This window comes from Dasypus novemcinctus, chromosome 28, assembly GCF_030445035.2.
Source record: "Dasypus novemcinctus isolate mDasNov1 chromosome 28, mDasNov1.1.hap2, whole genome shotgun sequence".
NCBI lineage: Eukaryota > Metazoa > Chordata > Mammalia > Cingulata > Dasypodidae > Dasypus > Dasypus novemcinctus.
Genome location: NC_080700.1, coordinates 39,321,886 through 39,339,504, shown reverse-complemented (window position 1 = coordinate 39,339,504; position 17,619 = coordinate 39,321,886). Strand labels below are relative to the sequence as shown.

The 17,619-nt window shown below is 37.0% G+C and overlaps 1 protein-coding gene across 1 annotated transcript in view; it reads right to left on the bottom strand.

Annotated features, from left to right (window-relative positions):
- The window catches only part of SCAF8 (SR-related CTD associated factor 8), a 182,075-nt gene that overhangs the window by 97,109 nt on the left and 67,347 nt on the right, over positions 1-17,619 (bottom strand). The window contains exons 10-12 of the mRNA XM_058289735.2: positions 16,069-16,186; positions 1,169-1,300; positions 847-959 (exon numbers count right to left, since the gene is read on the bottom strand). Of these exons, the coding sequence (XP_058145718.1) occupies positions 847-959; positions 1,169-1,300; positions 16,069-16,186 (363 nt within the window). The remainder of the gene's footprint in view (positions 1-846; positions 960-1,168; positions 1,301-16,068; positions 16,187-17,619) is intronic.

The window sequence follows — 17,619 nt, the reverse complement described above, 5'->3', positions numbered from 1 at the left end:
CAGTATTATGACAAAAAGAAGTTCCAGCACTAATGTCATTGCTTCAGGAAGATAATTAATTGACATAATAAGGGTTTAGGGAAAAAGCTGTTTCTCATTTGCAAGATGTAAACATGAAGTGACTGAAAAAGTCATTCCAGATGCTGCCCCCTTGCAGCATTTAGGGGCCACATTTTTCAGGAGTATTCATATGCACCAAATAAGGTATAAAAACATTAAAGACTGGTGATTTTTAAATTGTAAGGTAGTTTGTAGCAGAAATAATCAATCTATACATGCTACCCAAAAGCGTACCAGGGTAACAAGGTATCTTCAAACCTAAGTTTGAATGAGGTTTTTTGTGCATTAAAGAAAAGCGTTAGCCATGTTGAAAGTCCACAAGAAAAAAAACTGGGGGGATATTTTTATAACTGATATTATGTTTAACATTTATAAAAGGAATTTTTGTTTTATTTTTATGATCATCTTTAGGATTGTTATGAGATAAAAAGGAATGTAAGAAATACACTGGTCCTCTATAGCGTGACTTAACAACTCTTGTTTTGGAGTCAGTTGGAGGCTAAGCTGGGCACCAACACAATATTATGAACTAAAACTGGGCATACTCCAAACCCCAGTCTCACGATGCAGTTGCTACTATTATGTACATTATTCAAACAAATGACCATAGATGTAACCAATTAAAAAAAGAAATCTAAAATTATGTTTTTGAAATTCTGAATTACTTCTGAGAATAACAGAAGGAAAACTGTCATCCAAAGAAAAACATTTCCTTTAATCTTGATGGAAAGAAACAAAGCATTTTCAAAGTTCACACACAGCTATCATTAAATATAATGGAAGAACCTTGAACGAGATCGTGAATGTGTTCTTGATCTGGAGCGAACAGCCACTTTTTTTGCTTCTTGTTCAAAGATCTCCTCTTCCACACCATCTTGCCCTTCATCTAGATCCATATCCTTGAAAGTCAAAAGACAAGGTTCAGTATATACTGGCAATAATTCTGCCATAAAAAATTCACTATACTGTCAATGACTAACAGGTAATAGGTAATTGTTTTAGAGAACAATGCTTAAGGGTGGAAAAAAATATTCAAGACCGTTATACAATATTTTTTAAATATTTGCTCTACTTAATTTTAGAACTGTACGACCTGTTTCCTTTTTACCTGTTGCTGAATATCTATAGAATCATCCAAATTTGCTTCAGGTTCAAGGAAATGTTGTTGACTGCTCCCTTGTGATGGTGACGCTGAATGCTCTGACCCAAATGTTCCTTCTTGACTGTCCTGCGGGGTTGCCTATTGAGAAAGCACACAAACACGCAAATACTAGGAAACAATTTAATTAAAATTAAAAACTTAAACACAGCTGTTATTTGTTCTTGAATTGTTACCCAGCTAACCATCAAGATGAAAATTTTTAAAAGAAGCCCATTACTTAAAGAAATCCTATGTTAAATCTTTTATAAAGTAATCAATCTAAAATTGCATTTTCACATAAACCTGATATTACTTAAAAGCATGGAACACCTCCTTAAATGGGGGAGAGGGGGGAGGGGTGGAACTAGAATAGGACGTTAAGATCCAAAAGGTCTTCAAAGATTTTTTTAATTGTGGAAAATATAAGGTACTGATGAATAAGGAAATTATATCAAATGATATACGACAGTGAAACGAATCTAGAATTTAATTAGCAATTGGCATTAATAAAAAACACCATAAATGAATAAACTATTTTATACTTAAAAGCTAAGCAGTCACATGCTATTTGTTTAAAAAGCAAAACAAAGCTTAAGTGCCAATATCAGAATCACTCATCTAATAAAATAGTTCTCATCTTGTGACTTCCCCAAATTCCTTCCCTAGGAATTCATAACATTATGAAGTAATTGTGAGATATGTAAAATATTTCAAAAATTCTAATAAAAATTAGACAAGAGAGCCTGATTATGAAACATTTAAAATGACAGCTTTCTTTAAGGCTAGAAATTATAGCAACTTGATATAGTGACACAGCTTCCTTAATACCAATCAGTATGAGCCTGGTAAGTAATTACATACTATATAGTATTAACTTAAAAAATGAGAAAATTAATCATTATGAAAAAGATATGATTTGGCAGATAAAATCTCCTAAAACATGATCTTACAGATATTGAAGAATAAAACAGAGTAATAATAATAATAAACAGTTTTTGGTAGTGCACAAACTAGGAACTATTAAAATTAACAGAAAAGAGCAACAAAAAATTACTCTGTGACTGTGAACAGTTACTTGAACTCTGAGTTACAGTCTCCATATATTTAAAAGGAATATAAGTGGGACTTCCAGGAAGATTGAGCTTTAGAGAGGCAGAGAGATCTCTTCTCTCCCAGAAAATGTAGCCAGGGGACAGGTAGAGACTGGAGGACTGCTCTGGGTCTTAGAACACCAAGGGAAGGCGAGACACCACCCAGAGAGAGAGGGGTAAAGGAAAGAGTCTTGGGTGGCTGGAAAAAAGCCCCATGAATAAAGCTCCAGCAGTAGCTCCTGGTGCCCAACGCCCACCCTTTAAGCAAACAGCAGTGGGCCTTTGGGCTCCTGATAGGTGGTTGTGGACTAAACGGTTTGCAGGGGTCCTCTTTCCCCCAAGATGGGAGAAGGATATAGCCTACGGCAAATTTTGGCCAGTGAACTTGGTCTGTTGCTTCGGAGGGGTCCCACACTTCTAGGTCAGGTAGGGCCAGGACACTGTTTGCCCTAGGAGCCATTAGGGGCTAAAGATAACTGGCCTTCTCAAACACTCTCACTGCTAATCTGAGCTGACTACTGAAGAATAGGGAGGGGAGAGGGTGCAGCCCGACAAGGCAGAACGACAAGGCAGAACGGCTTCTGAGGAAGTTTGTTTGAGAGGTGTGGCCAGCCCTGAGGACAGTTTTAGCACTGCCCACTAGGTCAGGGTTACAGCGAATGCACTGCCCTTTAGCATTTTGGGTCTGCCAAAGAGCACCACCTGCTGGCAGGCCAGAAAAGTGCACGAAGAGAAAGGAAAATAAATAAATGAAGCAATCAGGTATCTTTACTGCCACTGTCTCTCAAGGCCTGGAAACCGGCCTACACCACATTACAGGGTCCTTAGCCTTGGTTCGAGCAGTTAAACAGGGACAAGTCTAATTATCTCAGACAAGGTGAAACAAAGAACAGTAGTAATACACAGCTACTTAACAGTAAATCCCTAGCCAAGAGAGAGAAACTGAACATTAGGGCAAACTCAGAATTGTAACCAGATGCCAAAACATCAGCAAAATCTTAAAGAGATACTAAGAAGAAAGATATGACTCAGATAAAGGAACAAATCAAAGCTTCAGACAGACAAAGAACTTGAATCAACTAGTCAATGAGATTCATACAAATCAGCTAAATCAAATCATGGAGTTGAAGGAAAACATGGCCAAAGAAATAAAATTGAAACTCTGAATAGAAAAATAACAGAGCTTATGGGAATGAAAGACACAATAAGTGAGATTAAAAATATAAAAACAGAGGCATACAACAGCAGGTTTGAAATCTTGGAAGAAAGAGTCAGTGATGTAAAGGACTGACAGAACAGCTAAGACTGAAGAGAGAAAATTTCAGTCTCTCAATAAGTTTAAGACTGAAATTGGGCAGTGGCTCAGGGAATTGAACGACAGTGTGCAATACGCCAACATTCGTGTTATGGGAGTTCCCAAGGAAGAAGAGAAGGGAAAGGGGCAGATGGGGCATATGAGGAAATAATGGCCAAAAAGTCCCAGCCCTCATGAAAACCATGAATACACGTGTCTAGGAAGCACAGCATATCCAAAGTAGAATAAAGTCAAAGAGGCCTACCCCAAGACACAGAACACTCAGAATGCCAAATGCCAAAGATAAAGAGAAAATGCTGAAAGCAGCAAGGGAGAAGCAAAACATCACAGGAGACCTTCAGTAAGACTTAGTGCAAATTTCTCTTTAGAAACTATGAAGGAGAGAAGGCAGTACATGATATAATTAAGGTACTAAAAGAAAAAAACTGCCAACCAAGAATTCTTTATCTAGCAAAACTGTACTTCAAAAAGTGATGGTGAGTTTAAACATTTACAGATAAACAAAAAACCAAGAGACTTCATAATCAAGAATCCAGCTCTGCAGGAAACACTAAAGGGAGTTTTGCAGCCAGGCAAGACAAGACGAGAGAGAGAGGCTTGGAGGAGAGTACAGAAGTAAAGACTGGGAAGCAGTTTGGCTCAACTGATAGAGCATCCGCCTACCACACGGGAAATCCAGGGTTCAAACTCAGGGCCTCCTAACCTGTGTGGTAAGCTGGCCCACACGCAGTGCTGATGGGTGCCAGGAGTGCCGTGCCACGCAGGGGTATCCCCTGCGTAGGGGAGCCCCATGTGCAAGGATTGCACCCCACAAGGACAGCTGCCCCGCGTGAAAAAGGTGCAGCCTGCCCAGGAGTGGCATAGAGCTGATGAAGCAAGATGATGCAACAAAAAAAGAGACAGAGTCTCGGTGCTGCCAACAATACAAGCGGACACAGAAGAACACACAGCATATGGACACAGAGAGCGGAAAACTTGGGTGGGGGGGGGCCATAAATAAAATTAATCTTAAAAAAAAAAAAAAAGTGAAGACTATCAGAAAGGTAACCAAAGGGTAAAAGACAGACAAGAACAGATACAACATATGAAAGTCAAAGAATAAAATGGATGAAGTAATGCCTCTACAGTAAATAACATTGAATGTGAATAGATTAAATCCCCAATCAAAAGACATAGGCTGACAGAATGGATACAAAAACATGACCCATTGTATGCTGTCTGCAGGAGGCTCACCTGTACCAGGGGTTCTTAACAAGGGTTCTGTGAGCTTGAATTGAAATTCAAAAAAACATTATTCTTGTGAGGACGTGTTGGTGTGGTTGTGATACATTTATTCAATACACAGTATAGTATAGACTTAGTAAGGGGTCCGTGGTTTCCACCTGACTGGCAAAGGGGTCCGTGGAACAAAAAAGGTGAAGAACCCCTGCCTTAAACACAAAGATATCAACAGACTGAAAGTAAAAGTTTGGAAAAACAGATATTTCACACAAATAGTAACCAAAAGAGGGCAGAGGTGGCTATATTGGTGTCAGACAAAACAGACTTTAAAGGCAAGAAAGTGTTGAGATACAGAAAGCCATTATGTATTAATAAAAGGGACAATCCTCCAGGAAGGAGTAACATAAGTATCTATACAACTAAACAGGGTGTCCCAAAATACATGAGACAAACTCTGGCAAAACTAAAGGAGAAATAGACGGCTCAACAAGAAGAGTTGGAGACTTCAACATGCCACTCACATCAAACTAGGCAAAAGATCAAGAAGGAAACAAAGAACTTGAACAATATGATAAACAAGCTGGACCTAATAGACACATACAGAACACACAACCCGTATCAACTGGTTATACAATCTTCTCAAGTGTTCACAGATCTTTCTCCAGGATAGACTACATGTTGGGCCACAGAAGAGCTCTCAATAAGTTTAAGATTGAAATTATACAAAGCACCTTCTTGGTCATAATGGAATGAAGCTGGAAATCAATAACAGATGGAAAAGGGGAAAATTCGCAATTATATGGAGGCTAAACAACATACTCATAAAAAATCAGTGGTTCAAGAAAGAAATCACATGAGAAATTAGTAACAGATGAGAGCACCAAGATGAAATGGACAAATTCATAAAAATGCAGAAACAACCTATACTTACACTAGAAGAAACACAACTCAACAAATCAATCACAAGAAACTGAATCAGTCATCAAAATCTTCCAACAAAGGAAAGTCCAAGACCAGGTGACTTCACAGGTGAATTCTACCAAGCACTTCAAGAAGAATTAATACCAATCCTGTTTAAATGCTTCCAAAAAATTGAAAAAGAGGGAAAATTACCCAACAAATTTTATGAAGCCAACATCACCCTAGTACCAAAGTCAGATAAAGATACTACAAGAAACAAAATTACAGACCAATCTCTCTAATAAACAAAGATGCAAAAATTCTCCATAAAATACTTGCAAATTGAATACAACAACCTAGCAAAAGAATTATACATCACAACCAAGTGGGTTTTATTCCTGGTATGCAAGGCTGGTTCAATGTAAGAAAATCAATTAATGTAATATACCACAAATATTAAATCAAAGGAAAAAAACACATTCATGTCAATGGATGGAGAAAAGGCATTCGACAAAATACAGCATCCTTTCTTGATAAAAACACTTTAAAGGACAGGTATAGAAGGAAAGTTCCTCAACATAATATGGGGCATATATTTAATCCCACAGTCAACAAGGTGTTAAGTGGGGAGAGGTTGAAAGCATTCACTAAGATCAGGGTCTATGGTACCAAATCCACTTCTCTGGGACCAAACAGTCTTTTCAACAAATGGTGCTGGGACAACAGGATATCCATACCAAGAGAAAGAAAGAGGACCCCTATCTCACGCCCTATGAAAGAATCAACTCAAAATGGATCCAAGACCTAAACATGAAAGCCAGGACCATAAAACTGTAAGATATTGTAGGGAAACATCTACAAGACTTTGTAGTGGATCTCTTTTTTTTTTTCCTGTGGCACTGGGGCCCGGAATGGAACCCAGGACCTCATATGTGTGAGGCTGTCACTCAACACTGAGCCACACCGGCTCCCAAGTTGGTTTTTTCCATTTTTGTTTTTAGGAGGCACTGGGGACCTCCCATATGAGAAGCAGGTGATCAACCCTTTGAGCCATATCGGCTCCCTTGACAGGGGAATTGAGGGGGGAAGGTCTCTTAAACCTTGCAACCAAAGAAAAAATATTAATAAATAGTACCTCCTCAAAAGTAAACACTTCTGCACATTAAAGGACTTTATGAAGAGGGTAAAAAGGCAGCCTACTCAATGGGAGAAAATGTTAATTTGAGAAGCACATATCTGACAACACTGTATATCCATGATCTATAATGAGATCCTAGAACTCAACAATAAAAAGAAAAATTACTCAATTAAAAAACAGACAGAAGACCTGAACAGGCATTTTTGTAAAGAAGAAATACAAATGGCAAACACGAAAAATGTTCAACATCACTATTAGGGAAATGCGAACCAAATCAAAAGCTACAATGAAATATCATTTCACACCTAATAGAATGGCCACTATTAACAAAATAGAAACCTACAACTGCTAGAGAGCAGGTGGACATATAGGAATGCTTATACTCTGTTGGTGGGAATGTAGAATGAATGGTATGGCCACCGTGGAAGTCTGTTTGGTGTTTCCTAAGGAAGCTGGATATAGATCTGCCACATGACCCAGCAACACAAATACAAGGTATATTCCAGCAGTGCCACAGACATCTACACACCAATATTCATAGCAACAATATTCACGACTGCCAAAAGCTGGAAACAACTCAGGCGTCCATCAACTGATGAATGGATAAACAAACTGTGGTATACACACAAGATGGAATATTACTCAGCTGTAAGAAGAAAGGTAGTTGTGAAGCATATGACAACTTGGATGAACCTGGAGGGCATTACGTTGACTGAAGCCAGCCAGGCACAACAGGACAAGTATTGTAAGATTTTGCGATTATCAAGTAAATATAATGAGCAAGATTGTAAGACACAAGAACACAATATAAATAGACAATGGAAAGCTGAGGAGTAATATGTATAGAGTTGGTAAAAAGCTGTTTGTAAATGAACAGAAATGGTGAAAGCACATCCTAGGATTTGTAATCGCAGTGCTAACATATGGGTGTGATAGTGGTCTGATTTTTTTTTTTTGCGTAATGAAAACATTCCAGGGAAGTGGACTTGGCCCAACAGATAGGGCGTGCGTCTACCACATAGGAGGGCCACGGTTCAAACCCATGGCCTCCTTGACCTGTGTAGAGCTGGCCTGTGTGCAGTGCTGATGCACACAAGGAGTGCTGTGCCACGCAGGGGTGTCCCCTGAGTAGGGGAGTCCCACACACAAGGAGTGCACCCCGTAAGCAGAGCTGCCCAGTGCCAAAGAAAGTTCAGTGTGCCCAGGAGTGGCAGCTGCACACATGGAGAGCTGACGCAGCAAGATGATGCAACAAGGATAGACAGATTTCCTGGTGCTGCTGACAATACAACAGAAGCAGACTCAGAAGAACACAGAGCAAATGGACACACAGAACAGATAACTGGAGTGGGGGAAGAGGAGAGAAATTAAAAAAAAAAAATACTCTAGTACTGACTGAAGTGATTACACCAAATGCAACTGATTGTATACTTGAGATAAACCGTACAGTTGAAGAACAAAAATAAAATAATCGGATGGGTTGGGGGGAAATACACCAAATAGTAATATTTTGACAATGCTCTTTCATTATTTGTTACATGGTGGGATGAGGTATGGGAGCCCTGTTACACACATTTACTCTCTAAGTTCACAACTTTTACTATACACTTACTGTTTATTGCTTATGCATGTTCATGTATGAAGTATAGACTTTTTTTTTGAGGTACCGGGGGCAGGGGATTGAAACCAGGACCTCATTTGTGGGAAGCCAGTGCTCAGTGGCTTCCCTGCATTGATTTTATCATTCATTTTGCATGTTGTTGTTTTTTCAGGAGGGACTGGGAACCAAACCCAGGACCTCCCATGTGGGAGGAGGGTATTCAACTGCTTGAGTCACGTCCGTTCCCTGAAGGATAGACTTTATTAAAATTTTTTAAATAATAAAAAAAAAGGAATGATAAGTGTCCACCTGCATTTTAACACTGCTAATAAATCAGACTACAACAAAAGAACAGAAGGACATATATATAAATGGCACTAGTTTAAGAAAATTTCGAAGAGTTCTTGTTAGGTTTAAGAACTTCCACAGTATTAAACAAGAGAACACTAGGGTGTAATAGTGATCAGTTAACTTGTATTTTAAATTATTGTGGTAATCACCGAACAGGATATTAAGATAGGATTACAGAAGCGCTATTCCTAGAGCCCTTTAGGTAGTCGTCATCCTCACCTATCTAAAGGAAAGAAACAGAACAGATAGGCTGTTTACTTTGCTTCAGTTGCAACACTCAAGAATTTCAGTAAGTTTTTTTTTAACAGTTCATTCAAGGATTTTCAAAGACACTCAACAATAGGATAAATGTGTCAAAATAATCCCCAAAAAGTTATTTCACAAGTTAGCTTGTTTTAGGAAGCACTAAATTTAAATCATTAGTACATTATGATGGCATGATTTTTTTAAAACTAAGAGCCTAGATATTTCAAAATAGGTTTTTGGTTGTTTTTTTTTTTCCAATTAAAAATGTCCTTTTTCATAAGTGACCTTATCCTGGCAACAGTGTGAAATCTATTTTTCGTTCACTTTATTCTCTATGAGAATACTGACACGATAGTATACAGTTGCTACTCTGTGCATGCTCAGTACTTTTCTGTTAACAATATCACTGAATATATATTAAAATGAAATGTTTTATGTATCTTTAAAATGAAACAACTTAAAAAGCAAGATTAAGATTTCCTTCATGCTTCAATAGCACCAATTAACCAGGATAGTGATTTGTTTACAAAGGAGTTACAAAAATATTTACTAACTCTGATATTTAAACTGGAAAAAAAGTAAACAGCATAAAAATTAAGAGCCAAAAAAGAACATTTTCACATGACTTAATTTATAGAAGGGAAACACACACATTCCCCAAGGACAAGAAATACATTCAAGATTTATAAGTAAATTAAAGCTAAAGTTAGGATTGGAACAAGCAGCAGTCTCTTCGCTATTAAATGTCTGTTCTATGCCACAATACTGAACACAAAATTTGTAAATACCCTGTCTTCCAAAACAAATCAAACACGTTTTAATCCTAACCCTGACTTAAGCCTTTAAAGTGAAACAGTAACAGTAGAATTCATAGCAACACAGCAAGCTAATGTTCAGCCTCATCCTAAATCTTATTATCTCGTTCTAATTCAGGACAGGCATATCACAGGTTCAGTACCTGATCACTGCAAAAGAGTGAATCACACTAATTTTCTGATTTCCCAGTGCATATAAAAGTTATGCTTATACTATTCTGTAGTCTACTGAGTATGCAACAGCATTATATCTAAATAAAGACAATGTAAACACCTTAACTCAAATATGACAGTGACACAAAGTGTCTGTAGCTACTGTAAAAAATGGCATTCATACTTGCATTACCACATACCTTTGATTTGTTAAAAACAAAGCAAATACAGTATCTGTGAAGTGCAATAAAGCAAAACACGATAAAACGAGGTATGTCTGCACTCCTCTATTCTTCCCATCTTTTCTTACTTCATAATTCATCCTGAGGCCCACATCTACCTCACCCCAATTCGCCTTTCACATAATTGTCTATTGATGGATTAACTCTTGGCATAAGCATGAAAATAACCATCAAAATCATTAGAATTTCTTTTGTAAGTAGTTATTTACCTATTTGAAAGTATTGCTATTTCATGACTTTGATTCTTTCTTATAGGACATATAAAGGAAAAAAAAGTAAAAGTTTACTTTAAAAACTCAATTATAACTTTTTCTATATTGCAATTAGCATTAGATCCACTGGACCCTTTAATAAATCTAAGATGTGCCATGGGCTCTTAGAGGTTTCATTTTCTGATATCTAGAACCAATCTTCTATTTCATCATCCTAGAATTATTTTACTATTATTCATCATTCCCAACAACACCCAGCCCCCCAAAAGACTAAAATAATAAAGAAGGAATTGCCGAGACTGATGATTCAATAGTGAAATACACTACCATTCAGTCAAAAGTATTGCTTTATCTGGGCACAGACATGAAGAGGAAGAGGAAATTCAAAGAAATGGAAACCCAAATGGCCTAATGTCACTTAATAATCTAACCTTTCCCCCCTGATTTGTAATGCTACAACTGTCATAAATCTAATTTGATAGATTAGATAGATCGGTGATTTTTGAAGATTGGTGATTTCTGAGCTATTTATTTCTGCGCCAACATTCTACTGTCTTAATCACTATAGTTTTATTCTAACTCTTGCTATCTTGGAGCACAAGTTCCTTGTCATTATTCTTCAAATAGTCTTAGCTATCTGAGGCATTTTACTCTTCCATACGGATTTTAAGATCAACTTGTCAAGTCATGTGAAAAAAACCTTTAACGATTTTTTATTGGAACTGCAAACGAATTTACAGATTAATTTGGAGGGAAATTGCTAACGTTACAATACTGAATATTCTTATCACAAACATGGAACATTTCTCCAACTATTTTTCTTGTTGTATGCTTCCCAGTAATATCTATAAGTGTCTTGCACATCTTTTGCTAGATTTATTCTTTGGTATCTTATAGTTCTGCATAATTGTAAATGCTACCTTTTTTTAAATGACATTTTCTAAGTTTACATGCTTGATGCACAGAAATGCTACTGCCTTTTGTAACCTGATGAAGGTTTTTGGAAGTATTAAATTCTTATTAGTTTTGGGAAACGGGTGTGGCTCAACCAACTGGGCTCCCATCTACCATATGGGAGGTCCAGGGTTTGATGCTCAGAGCCTCTTGGTGAGGGCGAGCTGGCCCATGTGGTGAGCTAGCCCATGTGGAGTGCTGCCCATGCAGGAATGCGGCCCTGTGCAGGAGTGCTAGCCAACGCGGAGAACTGGTGCAGCAAGATGATGCAACAAGAGACACAGAGGAGAGAAAATAAGAAGACCTAGTAGAACAGGGAAGCTGAGGTGGCGCAAGTGAGTAACTGCCTCTCTCCCACTCTGGAAGGTCATCGGTTCCCGGAGCTGCCTAATGAGAGAATACAAGCAGACACAGAAGAAAACAGAGAGAGCAGACAATGGGGGGAATGGGAAGGGAAGAGAAATAAATAAATCTTTAAAAAAATATTCTCATTAGTTAAAAAAAAAATGCTTCATTATACTTCAAGATTGCATAAAGAAGACTGAAGATGCCACCTCTGTAGTCTGCTTTTAGATTTCTTAAATAAGGTTGACTATTCAGATTTTTCATTTTCTGCCCAAAATGCCAAAGAGAAGAAAACTGAAAGATTAGACAAATAAGATGGTGAATGCAAAGAAACCAACAGCAGCACAGTAGGCATTAGTGATCATGGTGAAAGTGATCACATAACTGTGGAGTTTTCAGATGACTGTTTCTTAGAAAGATTCACTCAGACTCAAGACCTGATAAATGAAAAATACATTTCTAAGCACAAAAGGGAAATACAGTACTCATGCAATTAGTCATCCAACAGGAAGGAATTCATGACAGTATTTTGCACCAATACCCTGGATTGCGCTGTTTTGGTAGAGGACAGGTGCCATCTGAATGATGACCTGAGTAGCACTTGCATTTGGAGTTCGCACACCAAAATTTAATCACACAGAAATGTTTGTTACATTTAAATTCTATTAAAATTCCTAGTAAATTTAGTTTTTTCTCTTTTTAGTCCCATTTCTATAAATTATGAATGACTTTAAAAAGATAAAAAGGGTTTATTGAGCCCTGGAGGTAAATGAATATTCTCCCTGACACACTAGTATATGTAGCTACTCTATTCATAGTTTTCTCAATGATGTCTTCATGTAAAGCATCAAAAAAAAGGGGGGGGGGGCAGAAAAGGGGGAAGAAAAATAGGAACTGGCAAAGACATCTTCCAAGGTTGGCATTAACGCTCATAAAGTGTTACATTTGATGAATTACAAATCCACTTTCCTTATTTTTCTTCTGGGTACATGACAAGAAAGACTATCACGTGGCTTACTGAAACTCACATATGCTATGCCTATAACATTATCCTGGTTTTTGAGTCTAATAACCCTACAACCTCAATATACTGAACTATAATGTATTTGAGACTATACACTCAGCCACAGCAACAACTTTCTTAATAGATGACCCATGAGAGACTTCTTCATGTTCAAACCTATTCTTTCTACTATATATTCCCATATAAAAAATTTCAGAAGCAGTATAGTACTCATATCACACTGACATTTCTTCAACAAGAAACCAGATCTTCTTTAATGTTTTTATTCTTAACATTCCTTTAAAAAGTGATTTTTTTGGAAGGAGGCACCAGGGACTGAACCAAGAACCTCGTATATGGGAAGAAGGCACTCAACCACTTAAAACTACATCTGCTTCCCAAAAGTAGTCTTTTTCCCCCTTAACAAATCAATTTTATTTATACATATTAATAAAGCATAAAATTCATCCAAAGTATACAATCAATGGTATTTGGTATGATCACATAGCTGCACATCCACCACATATTAAAAGTAGTGTTTTCACCATCAACATCCACTTAAGCTTTAGCTCTCCTGACAGCTTTTTGATTATTTTGATGTAGCAATTACCAAAATCATAAACTCCAATTAACTCAAGGCAGAAGAAATCATCCCCCTGTATTTCTAGTGCCCTCACAATTCTGGTCATTCTCTCAAAGTGCTCCCACTTTTCAACAGTTCTCTATTATTAGAGAGCGTCGACTTTCCCAGGTACTCTAGGCATGGCCAGAGCTGCATGAGTGGCCTATTCTTTTACTTAAGACACTACAAATAACTTGTTGGTAGTTGTATTCAGCTTGCTGTTCAAAAGAAAGAAAAAAAAAAACAACTTAATTTTTCAGTACATATCTTTCTTCAATACACTTGAGATTGACTTGGCAGACCCAATTTCAAGACTATTAATTTGTTACCCTATTGTTATACTTTCCAAGTTTAAATGTCATAGGTGTTAATCACTATCCACCTTTATGCATTAGAAAAGGATAGCTTTTTTTCTTCACCACTCCTCCCTAATTCCTTCATCAAACTCTTTTGTGAACAAATGAAGTTTTAAAGAATTTCTAATCCTTTCAAAAGGTTCTTAGTAGTTACTTTGTGCTTAGAAATTTTGGAACTAATGTACAGAATAATTGACCAAGCCCAGAGTTCTTTTCTGATAGATAAGATTCTCAAGACAGAATCACTCTCTCAAGTTTCTATTAACTTTCCCTTCAACAACTTGGTGTTAATTAGAAGCTGATTAAGAGTACCTCAGATTTTACTGCTTTGGTTATATTACTGCTTTGGTTACATTTTCTGAAATGAAACTGTAACTATGGCAATTCGAAATGTTACATTTATAGTTGAAGAAATCTGTTATTTGCATCATCTCCTCCAACAGTACAACAATCTTGGTCTCTGTAACAACTCTGTGATTTGTACTATTATATCACTGACAACCTGTTTCTTTTCTTTGAGTTACAACTTGTTTTACTTTAAACAACATCCAAATATTTTTCATTGTGCTCTATCTTCAAACTGCCAGATTCTCAGGCAAGTATTTTTGCCTGACATAAAATGCTGTCCCTACCCTGGCCCTTTCTATCAGAATTATTTCTTCAAAACAAAGTATGGGAGTACACTCCCATAATTACAGGCACAAGTTCCAGGACAGCAAATGTCATTTAATACCTATTTTATACATTTACTGCTTGCATTAAAAGGTCAAGTTCAAACCTCAGCAGTGCCTACGTTTGCTATCAGACACTTCAGTCTAAAGTAACTGCTCCATCTTCCATACTTAATTGAACCTCTATTACGGAAATGAAAAAAATTCTGCCTTATGTTCATACAGGAATAGGTGTTCCAATACAACAGAGGTACCTGAGCAGGAACCTTTTCTGTTCATCTTCTTATATATCATTTGCCTAACTATGTATTGCTCATATGTAACAATTGTTTACGATACTGTGTTAAAAAATTTATTGGTGTCCCAAAATTCTGAAAGTTTGGAAGAAGTCTGGGAGTAAGGGAGTCTCCTAATATTCTTATTTTCAACAGTTTACATACATAACTATTTCTCATATAGGGCAGAAACAGGATACATAACAGAGTTAATCTTAGCTCTGCAATTTACCGTACTTTAATGATTCTAAGGTGCAATATTTTTTCACATTTCATCCCTGAAATATGTTAAGATTCTTACAAATCAATGACCTATTATCCTTGAATTGGAAGTATTTAGTAAGTCTTACTTATTCATAAAATAGGGGTTTGTCTTAAGAATGGTGATATAGGCGGCGGACTTGGCCCAGTGGTTAGGGCGTCCGTCTACCACATGGGAGGTCTGCAGTTCAAACCCCGGGCCTCCTTGACCCATGTGGAGCTGGCCCATGTGCAGTGCTGATGCGCGCAAGGAGTGCTGTGCCATGCAGGGGTGTCCCCCACGTACGGGAGCCCCACGCAAAAGGGGTGTGCCCTGTAAGGAGAGCTGCCCAGGAACGGTGCCGCACACACAGAAAAGAGACACAAGATGAGGCAACAAAAAGAAACACAGATTCCCGTGCTGCTGACAACAACAGAAGCGGACAAAAGACGCAGCAAATAGAAACAGAGAACAGACAACCGGGGTAGGGATGGGGGAGAAGTAAATAAATAAATCTTTAAAAAAAAAAAAAAAAAGAAAGAAAAGAATGGTGATATATGGTATTAGTAGTGTACTTTTGCATTATTCATTTAACCGCACAAACCTTTAAACTCCTTTGGTATAAAATGGGAAACGTAATGCCTATGCCTCAAGATGATCATATGCAATGTGTCTATATCGTGACAAAGTTCCTGCCACATGATAGTAGTATAACTTAAGGTAGCAAGCTATCTTTTCACCATTAGCATCATCAATACCAAAATCATTATCTTGCTTGATAGAGAACTAATAGGGAGGAAGGCACATGAAGTGTTAAGTAGTAACTCTGAAACACCACCTCCATCTTCGGTTCTCCATTTCCATTATGTGAAATAAATTTCGACAATTCTTTCAATGGATTCATAAGTTACCAGACAATTTCTGGTTACAGAAAAAACTGTAAAGGTTCTGAAAAGACTGATTTTCCCGGTAAGAGTTGGAGAAATATCACTATACATTACAAAGGAAATAAAGTGGCTGATAAAAACGCTAAGACGATATTCTACCGAGAGAAAAAAGCCAATTTACAGACACAGGAAGCATTAACTCTAGAGACCACAAGATGGGGATAGAAACCTTCTGAGGCGGCTGGTGTTCCAGGAGCTGCTGTCGCAGGTGTTCAAGGTTTTGCTGCTGTAGTTGTTCTGCTATCTGATGGAAAATGGAATTGTTCACAGATTCTGAAACATGAGGACTAAAAGAAAAACAGAGGAAAACAGTTTACTGTTTTTAAAATGAAAAAAAAAAAAACACGGAAGAAACGGCCCTATAAAACTCATTATAATAATTACTGTAGGAATATTTTTAAGGATGATATTTAACATATTACACATCATCTTCTACACGAGGACCCAAGGAACAAATTTAGATTACAAATATCAGGAATACTTGTGTTTCTTTTAGACAGCAGCTTTGTTTTAATCATATAGAAGCCATAAGTCATTTAACCATTTTATTTACTTCTGGTGCTGGTTGCTAAGAAACCTGGAACCAACTTTGTAGTCTACACCTTTAGGTAGTCTGTGTACTTTATGACTTGCATTTCGATTAACCAGTCCTGGTATAACCTTATATTATTTATATCTCCCCACTTTTATTCTTATATTGTTATACTGTATTTTATAAACTGACTTGAATTTCTTTTGATAATGAAGCAGAGTATAGAAAATATGTGGGGAAAAAATCTAAAGAAGATAATATGAAAATAACTGAGTACTCAAAAATTGGTAATCCAATTAAACATGCACTAAATTATAATGTCTGCTTTTGAAATATTAACACCCAGGATGGATTACTTCAAAATATTAATGCATTAAAATAGAAATACACTCTCCAGCAGTGTTCCAACAGATGGCTAACATGTTAGAGAGGCTCAGTTAAAGATCTAATGTTAATATCATATGCTATTAATACATATAAATTAGTATTTATTCATTACAGCATTTTTAAAAAATGTCAATAAAATACAAAAACAGCTAAAAGTATTTAACTATTGTCACTTTAAGTCTTTCTATATAATATAGTGGGCAAAATGGTCTATCAATCAGTACATGTGAACTCTACAATTTTAACTGTCCACAGACTTTGTATAAGTCTGACCATGACTTCTTAAGAAAATCATACACATTAGGTACGTAAACAGCAACAGACAGTGTTTAGATAAAAGAAAATAATAATTTAACTATACTCTGGAAAATTCACACCTGTAATACACCTGGAATTCTGGGTGCCACAAGGTAAGACATGAACAAAAAAAGAGGGCATCCCAAAAGAGGCAATCAGGATGGTGAGAAGTCTTGAAATGGTTGGGGAAAAGTGTACTTCATCTGGAGCAAATAAACCTAAGGGGAAGAACGATACCTATCTTCAAATATTGAAAGGCTAGTCTCAATGGAGAAAATTTGTTTCCTTGCTTCAGAAAGCAAAACTTGGACCAGTGTGTAGAAAATAAAGGGAACAGGATTTAGTTCAACAAAAGAATGTCCAATAATCACAATTATTTAGCTTCTTGTCATAGAAGGCAATAAAAGATATTATCTTCTGAATAAAAGCTCCTTCAGGACTGTTCAAGGAGATCACTCTAAATGATTTCAAGATTTTCTTCTAACTTTATAATCCATAAACTAA